Source organism: Terrapene carolina, unplaced genomic scaffold (assembly GCF_002925995.2).
Source record: "Terrapene carolina triunguis isolate 2854851 unplaced genomic scaffold, T_m_triunguis-2.0 Scaffold238, whole genome shotgun sequence".
Classification (NCBI taxonomy): domain Eukaryota; kingdom Metazoa; phylum Chordata; order Testudines; family Emydidae; genus Terrapene; species Terrapene triunguis.
Window position 1 is genome coordinate 9,877,023 of NW_020664589.1, and position 15,373 is coordinate 9,892,395.

At 49.3% G+C, this 15,373-nt stretch overlaps 2 protein-coding genes across 8 annotated transcripts in view; one reads left to right on the forward strand and one right to left on the reverse strand.

The window, feature by feature from the left end:
* The first annotated feature begins 1,811 nt into the window (after positions 1-1,811).
* CEL (carboxyl ester lipase) lies at positions 1,812-11,502 on the forward strand. Its single transcript, XM_024210395.3, has 10 exons — positions 1,812-3,137; positions 3,851-3,973; positions 4,595-4,792; positions 5,387-5,517; positions 6,109-6,216; positions 6,632-6,749; positions 7,736-7,922; positions 8,999-9,202; positions 10,512-10,709; positions 11,272-11,502. Exons 2-10 carry the CDS (start codon positions 3,886-3,888, stop codon positions 11,462-11,464), a joined length of 1,425 nt encoding a protein of 474 aa, XP_024066163.2. The 5' UTR covers positions 1,812-3,137; positions 3,851-3,885; the 3' UTR covers positions 11,465-11,502.
* A 939-nt stretch (positions 11,503-12,441) lies between these two features.
* The window catches only part of RALGDS (ral guanine nucleotide dissociation stimulator), a 101,234-nt gene continuing 98,302 nt past the window's right edge, over positions 12,442-15,373 (reverse strand). For 5 of the 7 annotated variants that reach the window (XM_024210401.3, XM_024210400.3, XM_024210402.3 and 2 more), the window contains one exon: positions 12,442-15,282. In XM_024210401.3, coding sequence (XP_024066169.1) covers positions 15,107-15,282 — 176 coding nt within the window. In that variant the 3' untranslated portion in view covers positions 12,442-15,106. The remainder of the gene's footprint in view (positions 15,283-15,373) is intronic. The other 2 variants (XM_024210397.3, XM_024210398.2) reach the window with 1 other exon arrangement.

Below are 15,373 nucleotides of genomic sequence, written 5' to 3' on the forward strand. Positions count from 1 at the left end.
AAATGTAACGTACATGGATGGGCCTTCTTAAGGAGTCTTTCCCCTTCCCCCATAGAACTGTTATAGACATGGAACTCATGATAAGGTTGGCTTCCAGCCCATAACAGCAACAGCTGGAAGTCTCTCATACGCTAGTGCCAGTTATCTACATTTTCCACCGTGAAATGAAAGATTTGGCTGCAGACAGGTGAATTGCAGGTGTGGGCGATCTCCACTGGTGCACACGGCAGCGAGCTGGGCGTTACGCAGAGCTGCGTGGGCATATGCCAGTATCTGCACTCCTATACAGTATATATAGGCATACATGCCGGGACAGGCTTGTCCAGCACGCATCATGTGTCATTGGGAGGTTCTGTGCTTTGCCCTAGCCTGCTACCTTGGAGTAGCAAGGGCTACAACAGTAAGTATGAGGTAGTTCATTGATGCATAACAGTCAGTGTAAAGGTAAATTGTGTTAGCGTGAAAACAGGCTGCTTGGTTAGAAGAAAAATGTGCTTTTAAGGTTTTGTATGGCCTTTGCTAGATGAGAAAACATCTGTTGTAGCTATTTTGGATAGTTATCTAAGACTTCTATTAAAGGTGACCTGCAAAAGGGGGGAAAGGGCTGTGTCCCCTTGCTACTTTCCTTTGCAGTTCTTCTTTAATGTATATCTCATTGCCTACTACCTCTCCGAAATAAACCATCGTCTGCTGCACTCCACTTTCCGGTTTTTCTTTCTTCCTCTTCATTTTTCTGGGTAAGGAAAGAGGAATCTATTAAGTGCGGAAACCTTGTTGGTACTGCAACATAAAGTTTGCAAATCTGAACGCACACCTATTTGGGAAATACTCATTTTAACATTCCAGTAGAAACTTTACACCTATTTTATACAGAGTTCTACATTTAGCCATTGAAAATACTATTAAGGGGTAGGTGTGGGTGATTCGTTGTTGCCATTAGAATCTTAATGTTTGCGCTTCCTGATTCATGAGTTCAAATTTGCAACTTCCCCGTTGTATTAACATGGATTTTGCATTTTTTTCCCCTTTTGACCAGGATTTAAAGAACAGAAACAACTTTATCTATGACGCTATAGTGTTTTTCAATACTGATTTACACAACTCAGTATCTTTTAAATGTTGCCACTTTAGAGATACCAAAAATATACCTGGAGCACTGTGGAGTTAATCAATAGTTGCAGGCAACAATATAACAAAACAATTTTTTTTTATTTGCAATGTACTTTAAAATATATATTCTCAAACATACCGTTGATCCTGCATGCATTCTTGGTGCATCCAAAACTCATTGAAATCAGTGGGAATTTTGGGTGTGCCAGGCATTTAGGTTCAGGCACAATGTAACTATTCCACAGTGGTTTGTTTTTAATTATCTGTTTTAATTTTGTATTTAATTTTGCTGCCGATATTTTTTTTTAAATAAAACAAATTGAATCTCTTTCCCACCGATTGCCTACGTCAGTAGCTGAACAGACCTTAAGTCAACTTTCCAGCACAGTGAACCACTTAGATACGGTGAGATGAAATGTGGAAAGTTCCAACCCAAAGAGAGCATTTGAGAAAATTTTGATCAAGCGCACAGAAAGGGCTGCTTACAATGGTATCGGAGTTGAAGCATACCTTATGTGTGATATATCTAGAATCAAATACAAACAAAATAAGCTACAACTTATTCTTCAGTATTATACATTCATTTGGGACAAATTTACTGTTCTCTCTACTCCTTTGTACTGTTTTGAGAATTCGGGAAAGCGATGGAACTGCAGGGCAGCCTGCAGAGTAGCTACACAAGGGATATTCCACATCCTGTGTCTGGCAGAGCCCTGTCTTATGGTCTTCCCACAGGAGTCTGAATGGGCATGTCAGGAAGGGAAGTGAGGGACAGGGAAGCATTCTGCAAACTGTTGATCCACTGGCCACAACGCTTGTGTACGGGTGGGCTGTGGTGAAGGAGGAAGGCAAAGTAGCAAGGGGCTGGTTTTGTTTTTAACTTTGGCTAAAGTAAGTAATGGAAATGGGAAATTCCAGCTACTGAGTGCAGACAGCTAACGTGTACCCAGAGAGTTTGAATGGGGCTGGCCTTTGTTTCTCTTGCCAATGCTCATCTTCCCCTTACTGGTATCTGGGGAGCTTTCATCCAATGAAACAAGAGCCACCCAGCCTTCTCCTCTCTGCTGTGTCTCCCTGAGCACTGAGCAGCTCATGCCTCCTCAGTAACGTTGAAGGGTAGGAATTATTCTTCTGTACAGCTCCTGGCTGGATACTGGGGAGCCCATTGTGATAATTTTGGCAGCAGGTGGTGGCAAACATTTACCTTTTGCATCTCATCTGTTATATCTTGACTACAAGATTCTCTGCAGAGTAATTTAAGGTCCAGTTCTATTTGTTATGAGTCAACCTCGCTTCTTCTGTAGCCCCTGAAGTGGCCAGTTGGGGTAAGTCTGATACTTAGCCTCCATTGAGAATCCCAATAGGTGTTGATATTCAAGGGGATCTGGGTGCTTGACTCCCTTAAGCTTCATTAAAAATCCCAACGCTTGTGAATAAAAGACTCATGTTGAACAGGCTGGTATCTTCAGTAGTGCATAAAAGAACATTTAGTTCAAAACTTTCTTGCTGGAACTCCCTTTGACTTCATGTCTCTTCCTTGCTGTGTCTCAGTATCCCCATCTGTAAAATGGGGTCAGGATGTATCACCAACTAATATTTGTAAAACGCTTAGAAGTCCTTGCTGGATAAAATCCTGAACACAAGTGCAAGTTATTCATTAATAGAATGTGGTGGTCATTAATTTTATAAAGTCTTCAGAGGATGCTATTTCAGTTGATGTAAAATAAGTCTGGTTAGGAACACCGCTACTGTGCAAACATGCTGTTTTCATAGCGAATGCATCTTGGGGCGGTTTGTGTTCCTGCTGTGAATTCTTCCTATCTACATTCACGGGAAGGTGTTTGCTGTCCCCTCTCTCCTCTTGCCATGTGTTTAGCTGGGCGTGGTGCACACTGAAGGAGGTTTTGTTGAGGGCGTCAATGAAAAACTGGGTCTCTTTGGTGACTACATCGATATCTTCAGAGGAATCCCTTTTGCTGCTCCTCCAAAGAGTTTTGAAGACCCTCAACAACATCCTGGCTGGGATGGTAAGACACATGTAGAATGTCTCTTGTTTTCTGCCCTCACCCCCAGAACATTTTAATTCTCATACCATTTTGGAAGCCTGGTTTGTTTTCCCAATACTGCATTAGCCATCTTGCTGAGTATCACAGAGGCCTCCTCTGAGAGAGGCTCTGGCTTTCATACCCCTGCTGGTCAACGGTGGCTACCAATGATTTTATTTTGGGATATATTTTGCTCCACCCTCATGAATGTCATAAAGTCCTGTTCCTCTTTTCTGTCATTGCCCTTCTCCATGGCATACCTTACCCTCGCAGTAACATATGGCACTTTCATTCGGGTGATCAGCTGGGCATGTTGCGTGCAGGAGCTGGGGCCGGTGTTGCTTTCATTCACTAAGTGAATGTCACTAAGATGTTGTCTGGGCCGTTAGAAGGGATGATGATTGTAGACAGGAACTCTCTGGGCGGAAGTGCCAGGACAAAGCTAGGCACCTGCAGATTCTGTGGCCACAATTCCCAAGGTTCCCTCAAGTTTCAAGTGGTTGTAGCTTCTGCAGTCTCGTGGGTATGAAGCGGCCAGTTAGAAAGGGGAAAAGGGGTGTCTCATCACAGCTGTTTTGCTAGTTGGAAACAATGCCATGGTGGTGAGTGAGGGCCGGGAACAGGACCTGAGTCGCAGGTCTGCAGGATGGAGCCGAGGATTCTAAAGTGGGATGTAATTTTCTCTCTCCTTGTAGGTACGCTGAAGGCCAAGGAGTACAAAAACCGTTGCATGCAGGTCACACTCACCCAAACCGGTACTCGTGGGAGCGAGGACTGTCTTTATCTGAACATCTGGATCCCTCAAGACAGGAAAGGAGGTACAGGCGTGATGGTAACATGAGGCGATTAGGGAGAAGGTTCTCTGCAGGCCTGCCAGGTCTGAGCAGCTCTGTGTTTGGCTGCCCATCTCTGACAGACTCCCCTGGGGCTGTCAGTCTGCAGTCATGTATTCTCCCCAACTCCACAGGCAGCAGTGGACTCCGCGGGTTATGGCAGCTACAGCCCCCCGGGCAAAGCACTGTTTCTGTGGAAATGACCCTCCTTGCAGGCTCTGGGAGGATGGATGGTGATACTAGAGACACCACTGAACCCGTTTCCATAGAGAGCTTGTGCTTCTCTTGGCGAGTAGGGATTGGAGTTCCATGCTGGGTGTCTCTTCCGCACTGCCCCAGGCTTCTTTAGCCCCGATAGAGCAAAGTAGCTGAGTCCTAAGTCTATTGTCATGATGAATCATCTGCCTGTGTCTATGGTCAGGTGGACCTGGAGGCAGATGTTTCTATATTCACCCAAGAGATTGGCTTATGCCTGAGTGAGGCGATACTTGCTGGTGAATGGGCCCAACAGGTGGTATCCTGCCTACGTGGCATCGAGGGGCTTGGGTTTCATTTGGACAAGGAAGGGCTTTCGTCTGACTTCGTTTGGTCTGTTCCTCCCAACAGTGTCCACAAATCTGCCGGTGATGATATGGATCTATGGAGGCGCATTCCTCCTGGGAGGCGGGCAGGGCGCTAACTTCCTCAATAACTACCTCTACGACGGCCAGGAGGTCGCAGTGCGAGGAAAGGTCATCGTGGTGACCTTCAATTACCGAGTGGGACCGCTGGGGTTCCTCAGCACGGGGGATGCCAGTGTTCCAGGTACGGCAGCTGCTTCACTTTGCTCCAGAGACCTCCACTCTGCACCCCCGCCACCTCCGCTCATGCTGGGGTATTTCCTGTCACCACGCTCCCCTCACACAACATACTGCGCTCTCTCATGTCCTGCTCCCTCTCACACACACACACGCACGGCGAGGTGCCTCCTTCACTCCATATAGGGGAATGTGGCAAAAGGGATCTCTCTCAAGGGATGAGAGGGTCCAAGTTTATACCTGGAGCAGAGGCTGCGAGTGGATTGGGTATTTGAGGCAAGTGTCTTTTCTCCCCCAGCACATCTTGTCTCTCCTATCTGACCAGATGGTTAGCAGAGTTAAGATACTGCAGTGATAGCTGGGGAGAACGCCTGCCAGCACAAGATCTTGGCTTCGCTTCAGTGGGTGCTGAGAGGGAAAAAGCCCTTGTTTGAACGCACAGTTTCACAAAACGTATAGACATGAGCTCAGGAGCCAGGCACTCCTGAGTTCTAACCCCAGGTCTGATACTGAGTGGAGCTGGGGGTGTGGGGCAGGGCGGGCTTTGAGTCTCACTGCTTCAACTCTCCTCCTTGAAATGTACATGCCTTCCCTTGGCCAGGTAACTACGGGCTAAAGGACCAGCACATGGCCATCGCGTGGGTGAAGAGAAACATCAAGGCCTTTGGGGGTGACCCAGAAAACATCACCATCTTCGGGGAGTCGGCTGGTGCCGTCAGCGTCTCGTTACAGGTGTGCGATTGCTGATGGGCCATCGTGGGGTTCCTTTTCCCCTCCGTTTTGTGACTGGTTGAAACTGCCCCATCACAGCTGCTGGTCTTTTCTCACTGCAGGTGCTGTCCTGGGAGGGCAGTAGGTCCAGCCACAATGGGCTAATTAACATCCCGTTTTGAGCAGCTCACTCTGCATAGAGAAAGTAATTGTTTTTGTCACAACTGCTCTCTCAGCTTTGATTTAGAAATGCCCTTTCTAAACCCTCCAGATCTGGAGGGTGCTGCTTTCCCAAGCGATGTCCCGCCTTAAGGTTCCCCTGCTGTAATAGCATCTCTTTATCTTCGGCCCCAGTCCTATTCTCCTATAGGGATTCTTGTACTGCCCTGTTGGCTCTATATCTGAGCACCTTAGCTGCCTGATGTTTAGAAGATTGAGTCCCTGGGTTCCCGAGACCCTGTAATACATTGAGAGTTGAAAAGAGCTAATGACTTTTCTGAGCCTCATGTAAAGCCTGGGTGGGGGCTGGAGCTCTCTGCCGTACCAGAATACGGAAGGATCTTTTCAGGACTCGATACCAAATAACCTTCCTGTTCCTCTTCCATGTTGCAGACGCTATCGCCGTACAACAAGGGGCTGATCAAACGAGCCATCAGCCAAAGCGGTGTCGGCCTGTGCCCCTGGGCTATCCAGGAGAACCCTCTCTTCTGGGCTACCAAGGTAAAGTGGACTCCAGAAGCCGGGCAATGTCCTGAGGCAAGAGTTTCCCAGGGTCTTTGTCAGATTTGAGCCTGGGAGACGCTGCACAGTAGTTACAGCTCCAGGAGGACAAATGGTGCTCCAGTTATCCAAGCCCTTTGGATTCAGAGAGACACTGATACTGCCAAGCTGAGGCCCGCTGTCCTGGCCAGACTTCCGGCAGTTAAAGGTCGGTCTTGCATGTGAAAAATGGAGGGTGATTTAATAAGCAAGAGCAAGAGCAAAACCAAAAGTGTTCAGAGCGGCACAATACTCCATAGAGCTGGAGATTTGCAAACAAAATCCTCTAGGATTAAAAAGAAACTCCCCCTTTCCTGGCTGGTTGCGCCAACACTGGCTCTGAGTGTAACTCCATGGTGGTTTCTCTCGCTCGCAGGTTGCGGAGAAGGTGGGCTGCCCTACTGACAACACCACGGCCTTGGGCAACTGCCTCCGGGTCACCGATCCCCAGGCTGTGACGCTGGCCTACCACCTGGAGATGGTCAACCTGCCATGTGAGTCGGTGGGTGCTAGCAGGATGGGAATCAGGGGGATGGGTGTTGCGTGACCACAGAGCCCAGTCAGTGAGCAGATGGGACATTATGACGATCATTCGGTAAGGGAAGATGTCAGCCCCCAGTCCAATAAAGTACGTTTTGTACTGACTGGGATTGATCATGCTGGAAAAGATGCCTCTCTCTTTAGCACAGTGGAGCTGCACTACCCAGGTAGTCGTGGCATGGCTTAACACAACCTCTGTATCCCTTGGAGACAGCTGTCCTGTCCAGTTCTGTACCACACTTTATATCCGGTGAAACTCAGGAGCAATGCTAAAAATTTTTCACTGCGCTGCAATTTTCAGTTGGGCCACTAGGTGGGGCATATGAGCCAGCAAGACCCACTCCCAGTACAGCTGGTGGAGAAATGTTTGCCAATTCAGTGAATACAGGACTAGCTTTTCACAGGACTGTTTGCTAGCCCGCTGTCCCCACTGCTGCTAACGTTTGCCCTGTAGTCCCACATCTGAATCCTCTGCTGCGCTAGGCCTCTTCTGGCAGTAGGGGAACACGGCTGGAACGACTGGAGGAGCAAGCCCCAATCTTCTGTAGCCTTGGCTGGGCGAGTTAGCTGGTCTGACCTATGATGTCTGCTGTTCAGCCCCCCCCCCCCCCCCGCCACCTTAATGCAGTGTCTGTGATATTTGGCTGAAGCCTGTCTTGCACTATATACCCTGAAGCTCCCTGTGCAAGGCAGCCATAGGGTGTGCTAGGTGAGAGGTCTATAGTATATACCTATCTTCCACTATGTAACGGGGGAAATTCTGGCCCCTCTGAAGTCAGTGGCAAGGCTCCCATTGACTTCAGTGGCGCCAGGCTATCATCGAACCTGTTCATCCAGAAGCTCCCTGTGGCAAAGCAGCTGCAGGCCACGCTAGGCAAGAGGGCTGTTGGCTCCTCTCACAGATGCGTAGTGGATTTCTGTTTCCTCTTCCCTCCTGCAGATCCTCTAGTCCATTACCTGGCTTTCACTCCTGTGGTTGATGGAGATTTCCTCCCAGACCGGCCAGAGAATCTCTTCGCTAACGCTGCAGACATTGACTACATTGCGGGCATAAATAACATGGACGGGCACATCTTCGCTGGCGTTGACATGCCTGCTATCAACCGCCCACTTGTGACGATCACGGCGTAAGTAGCAGCCGCCCTTAATGGCGTAGCCAGGGAAAGGAAAAGCAAGTTGGGCTTTTGTAGAAAAGGGGACAACCAATGAGTAGAGCACCTGAGAACTGGCAATGCAATGATTGGCTTGGGCACCATGTCAATAACACCACCAATCCCAGAGATCAGGGCGAAAGGTTATTACTTGGGGGGGTCTGAGCTGTCAGCCTCCACCCCAAACCCTGCTTTGCCTCCAGCATTTATAATAGTGTTAAACATAAAAAAGCGGCGGGGAGGAGGGGGGGTCACACTCATAGGCTTACTGTGTGAAAGGGGTCACCCATACAAAAGGTTGAGAACTGCTGTAGATCAGACCTGGGCCAAAATAGCACCTGTTTAGGGCCAGCTTTGCTCCTGCCATGTGAAAGGCTTGGGCCAAGGCTGATAGCATATGAATGCAATGGCAGGGCAGAGAGGCGTTTCCAAGAGCCAGCCTGGATCTTTGCCTCTTGTACCGTTTAGCCAGGGGCTTAGAAAGGAGAACTCTCCCCTTTTCCTCCAGCTTTCAAACACTTCGTGGCTTCTCCCCCCAACCATCTGGGTGAGGGCTTTTGGGTCCTTCACCTGTCAGACATCCTGCGTTCCAGAAAGTGACGGTTTCTTGGCTTCACAAGTAGAGTGTCAAGAACAGGGCTGCCTCAGTTGGCAACAGTTGTACCAAGTCACTGGGCACAAGGACCTCTAGAGAGTAGCATTCTAGAGGGCTCCAACTGCCCCTGGCTCTTTCCTGCTCTTCGTGACTGGAAAAGGGATCGAAAATTGAGAAGCTGAATCCCTCTGAGCCAGGAACTGAACCTAGGCAGGGCTGGAAGTGACAGTCACATTCACCAGCTACACCAAGGTTAGCTTCCAGCTGTCTTCCCAGGCTGCAAGCCTCGCCGAAGGTTGAGCTACCAGTTGTGAGTCATAGGATGATGGTAACCTGCAGTCACCCCTGAGCTGGACTTGAACTGGCAGCCTGCTGCCTGAAGGCATCGTATCTCTGCTGCTAGGAGCACTGAGCTCAGAGCCAGTCCCTCGTTAATAGATGTTGTGTCTCTTTTCAGAGATGAGGTCTATAACGTGGTGCGGGGGCTGACTCTGCAGAAGGGAATGCAGGCAGCAAACACCACATTCTCCCTCTACACCCAGTTGTGGAATGACAACCCTGACCAGGAGGTCATGAAAAGGACAGTGGTAGACCTGGAGACCGACTACATCTTCCTGATTCCCACGCAGCGGGCGCTTGCTCTGCATAATGCGAATGCCAGGTGAGCCCGAGAGGGTTGTGGTGGGCCTGGAGGCAGAGTACAGTGATTCAACTACTTTACTCATGGTTTAAATCAGCAAACTGCAAACCTTCATTTGAATCCTGTTTTGCACTTTATTTTCCTAAAGAAAGGTTGATTCTCAGTGCTTGGTAACCATTCAAACACGTTGAATTGTACCAAATTAAGTGTAAAAGTTCTCTTGCTCCCAGGAGGTTACACCGTACCTCTAAGCAATAATATAGCTTAACATGCACAGTTATTCAGATTCTTCATTTTTACTTTAGAAAAGGGTGACTAATGCATTTCTTATCTGCTAGATGATTAATATTTGTAGCTGTGTCAAGCTGCATTTGGATGGAAACTGAAATTTTATTAAATGCACAGAACCAGGATTTAAAAATTTTTTTAGTTAAATAAGTTACTTTAAATGGGCTAGATACTTTTTTCTGTCAGTTTATTAAAACGTGTTTTGTATTTAAAACTGATTTGTTTTTAAAGGAAGTATCAAGGGTAGTTAGTGAATTTAACTGATTATTGCTGGTCTTTCAAAAGTTTAGGCCTCAGCCTTTCACCTCATTTTTAGTCATACAGGAAAACAAGCATTCCTGCTTTTTCAACTCCCAGTTGGTTTCTCAACTTGGATTGAGCTAGTCCTTGAGTGGTGCCAGTTGAATAAACTGAAATGGGGGGGGGGGGGGGAAATGTTCTGCACCTTCAGAAGAGGCTACTGCTGTCAAAAAACTGGTTTAGCCCTGCAACAGACTCTGGTTCCAGGTGCTTAGCCAGTGACTTCCAGCAGTTCAGTGGTTTGATTTCCATTAAAACTTTGGGAGCAAATATATACTGCTTAATATTCTTTAATCTATTAATCATTTAAACTATATAGAGTAAATTTAAGCCTTAATATTGTCTTTTCAAATTAGGTTTTTCTATTTAAAAATAAACCTACTTTTTAAAAATAATTGATTTTTATCCACCCTCCTGGTAGGTTGGTGACTCTGTTCAGCCATGAATGTCTCTTCTTAGGGACACTGGGGTCAAATTTGGTTTTGTTTGTAAAAATAAACTTTTACTCTCACTGCCCTGAAAACATTTAAAAAGATAAGTGTATAGTTCAAGTCCAGGTGGTCATGGTAAAACAGAAGGGCAAGTGTTTGTAAGATTTTAATCTGACAGTGCCTGTGTCTGCATGTATCTTGCAAGACCAAACCTCTTCCAGTGCCAATATTATCTGTCTGGCTTTGTGCATAGGGAGCAATGCTGGTGCATATCCTCTTCACTTGCTGAGAGTCTATTTTGGTTTGTGCAGGAATGCCAAGACTTACTCCTATGTGTTCTCCCAGCCTTCTCGAATGCCTGTGTACCCCAGCTGGGTAGGGGCAGACCACGCAGATGACATTCAATACGTCTTTGGGAAACCCTTCAGCACCCCGCTGGGCTACTGGCCTAAGCACAGGACTGTCTCAAAGGCCTTGATTGCTTATTGGACCAATTTTGCCAGAACCGGGTAAGGCGCTCAGGCTGTGGGGGGCAATGCCCTGCCCGTTGCACAGCTTGCTGCAACATTCCAGGGAGCAATCTTCCCACACTACCCACAGCAGGAGGGGGGAGGGGGGGAACTCTGTCCCTGCTGTCACACCTGCAGCACCCACCCACATGTAGGTGGCCACTAGGTCCACCTGCTATAGGGGAATGGCAAACACATTGAACTGGGGTCTTCAGTTGAAGGTGATGGAGGTAGTGGTGTTCCTGTGTAAACCTGGATGTGCACTGTGGTAATTCACTGTGCCCACATACACATTTCTCTTCCCATCACGGCCCAGCAGCCCTGTGACAGCTAACCCCAAGGTACGTAAGTGCCTATGTTCAAGTTCCTCACTCCCAGACTGCTGCTCATGTTCGTGAGTGTAGGCAAGTGCTTCCCTCTCCCAGGTTTATGGACCATTAGAAAGGCTGACCTGTGTGAAACCCTAGAGGCTGGGTGCAGCTACCGGGAGCGCCTCCTGTCTGGGCTGTGAGGCCCTTGGCAGCTTTGCATTTAATACCAGCTGTTTTGTCTGCTTTTTCAGTGACCCCAACAAAGGGGAGTCTACTGTGCCCATCGGGTGGATACCCTACACTCGGGAGGAGAGCTACTACCTCGAAATCAACAGTGACATCAACTATGATTCGGTGAAGCAAAGTCTGAGAGCCTCCTACGTGCAGTTCTGGAATACGGTCTACCAGAACCTGCCTGACGTTTCTTCCACTTTCCTGGATTAGAGCCAGGCCAACAAACCAATCAACCAATTCTGTAAAAAAAAAAAAAAAAAAACTAGCCAAATTCTGATTAAATGCTTGTTTCTAGCTGCGCCTCCTGGCCTCTTCCAGTCTACTTATTGCAACAGAATTTTCCATAAGAACATTAAGAGCTGGGGTCTAATTTACTGGGCAGTTTTGTTCTGTGAAAAAATATACCTGGTGGCACCTGTTGCATGGAACCATTCATCAAACCTGCAACATGTTCTTGGCCTAGTAACTTGCTCTTTGCGTAAAGGTCAAGCCTTGCACCGAGCTACTTTAAAGGGGTTGCTTGAAATTGGGGTCTTTCATGCAGGTGTCACTGACAGTCCTCAGCAACAGAAGAGCCCTGTTTAGAAAGAGCTGGCACTGCCCTACACCAGATGAGATCAGTTCACTAATGCTACTTGGCCCTAAGCCTTCATGCAGGCATGATACTAACCCTACTAAAAATCTCTATTACCGTATTAACTAGATAGTTAGCCCTGTTTTACAGATGGGGAACTGGGGCCCAGCATGTTGCTGACTTACTCCAGAATGTGGTAGAGCTACAACCAGCTGTCAGGTCCTGACCATCCTCCTTTGCTCTCGCTGCTGGATTCAGTGGCACAGTGGCCTAATGCAATGGTACTTCAGTGCTGGAAACCTGGGGGTCCAGACTGGTTAGGTGAGAAGTAGATAGTTCTCTGGCACCAGCCCATCTCTGCTCCCCTCTGAAAGAGCAGCCCTGCTAGTAATAGACAAAAGGGTAGTGACTCAAATCCTGTCAATTGCCTCAGCTCCTCACTTTCCCCAGCAATACAATGTCACTCGCTCACTCCAGCAATCACTGCAGGCTCCAGTCCCTCCCTGCTCCTCTTTTGGCTGGTGAGAAGCCAAGGGCTTCACAGGCCTTTGTCCTTTCCCATTTTCGGGTCAGGCCAGCACCTGAGGACAAACTGCATCCAGCCTCCTGGCTGTGACATTTGCACATTGGTATTTTATTCCAAAGACTAATTACATTGCTGTGTGCTCCTTCATTGAAGTCGTGTTACAAAATACATACATATAATACATCCAGCGACGGGGGCGTGCGGAGCCCACCTGGAAAGACAGGTAAGTCGACCCTGCCCTGCCTTTGATTTCAGCAGTGGGCACGTGTGTTCAGGCACAGAGCAGTACATAAGCTTAGCAGCTGTACAATGGAGAGGGAAGTGGGGGTGGGGTCAATTTGTGTGCATGCGTGTGTTCAAATTCACATTCTCCTCGGGAGGTAAGGGGAATATTTCACAGTGACGGTTCACCCTGTAGGATCCTCTGGAGCCAGGGCGCCCCCACAAGATGGTAGCATTTAGGCACTTTCTGCCACAGCGTAGTGTAGGGTAAGGGAACGCCCTAGACTTGCAGGCTGGCTGATCTGCAGAGAGTCCTTGCCTGGAGGCGAAGGATCTCTTCTTCCCAGCCAACAGGGCAGCACGGCGCAGGCTCCTGTGGTACTACAATACTCCTCCGGTAAGGAGGGGACAGGCTGGAGGGGTTCGGTTTGCAGCACAGCCGTGCAGTCGCTCCTTCAGCCTCCAGCAGAGGAGGTCCAGCTTGTTAAGTGCTATGCCTGGCAAAGGGGCCACAGACAGGTGGTAGCAGGAGCAGCTCAGGTGCTGTAGAAAGCCATGGAGAGAGGAGAGGCTCCTGCTTCAAGGAGGCCATGGCTCCCTTCATGTGCAGGAGCAAAGGGGGCGGGGGGGTGGAAGCATCCAGCAGCTGTTTGAGCAGAGAGGTCACTTCCTGGAACTTAGGCCCATGCAGATGCATGAACAAACACCCTTTACAAAGTGCCCAGGCCAGACCCCAAAGCAGCAGCGTGACAGGCCCTAGACCCTTCTTGGGCAAAGCCCCTGCTAGGAGTTACCACCCAGCTCAGAAGCAGCAGCTCAAGACATCCAACAGTCTCTCCTGGCAGGGCAGGAGAGAGCAGGCAGGTCCTGTGAAAGGTCAACAGGCGTTGGATAGTCGTGCTATGATAGGAGCATCCTTCCCCTTTCTCCCTGCAGCTTGACACTACCCCTGCTTTGCTCCCCCTCTACAGCCCTGTGTCTTAGCTTTCCTCCCGGCGCGGCTCAAGTCACAGCACCTGCATTTCAGGGGGCAACTTCCACCAGCGTTCTACAGAACTGGCTCCTAAGAGCCGGAGCTCCCAGGGGCTAGCGCTGCTCCAGGCTTGCTCAGGAAAGGGCCTGTCTGCTCCCAGAGCTGGCAGGGTGGGATACACCAGCATTGCTACAATGGGCAGGGGCAGGTGCATAAACAGGAAAGGGCTTGAGCAACAAAGAGCCCCCATTGGGAGTGTTTTGTTCAGTGATTTAAAAACTCGGCTTTTTCTCTTCCCCTGCTGAAGCAATGCCCTGTTAGTGATCAAGAAACAAAAGGGATGTGGAAAAATGTCCACCCCTGCACACAACAGGACGCAGCCATTACAAAGATGGCTCCCAGCAACTTTAAAGACAAGCGGGGGGTGGGGAGGGGTTAGTAAAAATGTACAAGTTTGATGGTCCTATTTACAACCAATAAATATTGAAAAAATTCAGTAAACATCAGGGGTTTGTTTTTACAAAAGTTTGCTCTCTCCCCTCCCCCTCCCCTTCACTGTCAAATGTTTAAAAAAGTCTTTTTAAAGCCCAAGATAAGTGGCACTTTCTGGGGGCTGGGTGGATGGAGCCGGGGGCAGTCAGCCCCACACGGCTGCTCCTCTCCCACCCAACCAAAAAGAAAGTCTCTATTTACAGACGTTTGTACAGAAATTGGTTCCTCCCCTCCTGGCTCAGATGGCAGTTCCGGCTGGGTATTTTTTGCCCACGAAGAGACACTGGCATTTGATCTTTGGTGCAGGTTTGAAAGTGATGGAGCACTGAGGGGACACAGGAGTCCAACCCGGAGGATCCAGAGGATCAGTAGAAAGAAAAAACAAAGCCGCCAAAACCACTGGCCAGGTCATCACACCAAGACTGCTCCACTGATGGGATTATACATCCCAGGGAGCAGCAGCTGCGTGTTTTCCAGTTTAACTCCCCTAGGGGAACGGTCCAGAGGCAAAGTGCAGCTCCCCAGGGGCAGGTGGACGATGCAAAATGGTCATGCTGCCAGTTTACCCACAAGGGGAACGAGGGAACAGGAGGTAAAGTGGCTGCAGGGCCCGACTCAGCACAGGAGGGGATACACCCCGTTGGAGAGCTGATAGCGCAGCTCTGTCGCTCCAGCGAGTCCCTTAACTCCCTGCGCGTGGCCGCTCCTGCGGGAGGTGAAGGGAGCCCTTGGTGAGTCGTCCTCTTCTCCGCTCTAACAGAAGGCACCTAAGGCAGAGAGGCAGGTCCCAGCTCTGGGCAACCCGATGGCCACAGCGGCATCGCACGTTGGAAGGCGTTAAAAACCCTCCTGCGTGTAGGAGAGACACCGGATCGGAACGCAGGCTTCGACCGAGAGGCCACAGCCACACCCGTGCATTCAGCTCCAGGAGAGCGTGTCACCCTTCCTCGCGGGCGAGACTTGCTCCCCTCACCCAGGCTGGGTGACGTTAAGACAGACCAGCAGCCAGGCCTAGAGCAGGCTGCCCGCAAAGCCCAGTCAGCAAGGGGCACGGCCAGGCCATGGCTAGAAGATGCCCTTGGCAATCTTCAGGCCCTTCTGCTTCATCCTGGGCAAGGTGGAGCTGGAGCCATGCTTGATCTTCACGCCCTTGGAGAAGCCCCTCTTCTTTAGCACAAAGTCATAGTTGGCAGCAGAGTTCATGGCGTAGAAGACGTTGGCGTTGTCAGGGATCTTCAGCTCTGCAAGGAGAGTTCGGTTAAGTCACCCACGGGCTCTGCCAGGTTCTGGCTGCCTTCGCGGAAGGGGAAGGAGCAGGCAGTCAGGAGCTGA

Bases quoted from the DNA above. Each gene is read 5' to 3' on its own strand.
- CEL (XM_024210395.3), top strand. From the start codon at position 3,886: ATGCAGGTCACACTCACCCAAACCGGTACTCGTGGGAGCGAGGACTGT. The intron at 6,217-6,631 runs GTAAAGTGGACT...TCTCGCTCGCAG, and splicing joins CTCTCTTCTGGGCTACCAAG to GTTGCGGAGAAGGTGGGCTG. The intron at 10,710-11,271 runs GTAAGGCGCTCA...CTGCTTTTTCAG, and splicing joins ACCAATTTTGCCAGAACCGG to TGACCCCAACAAAGGGGAGT.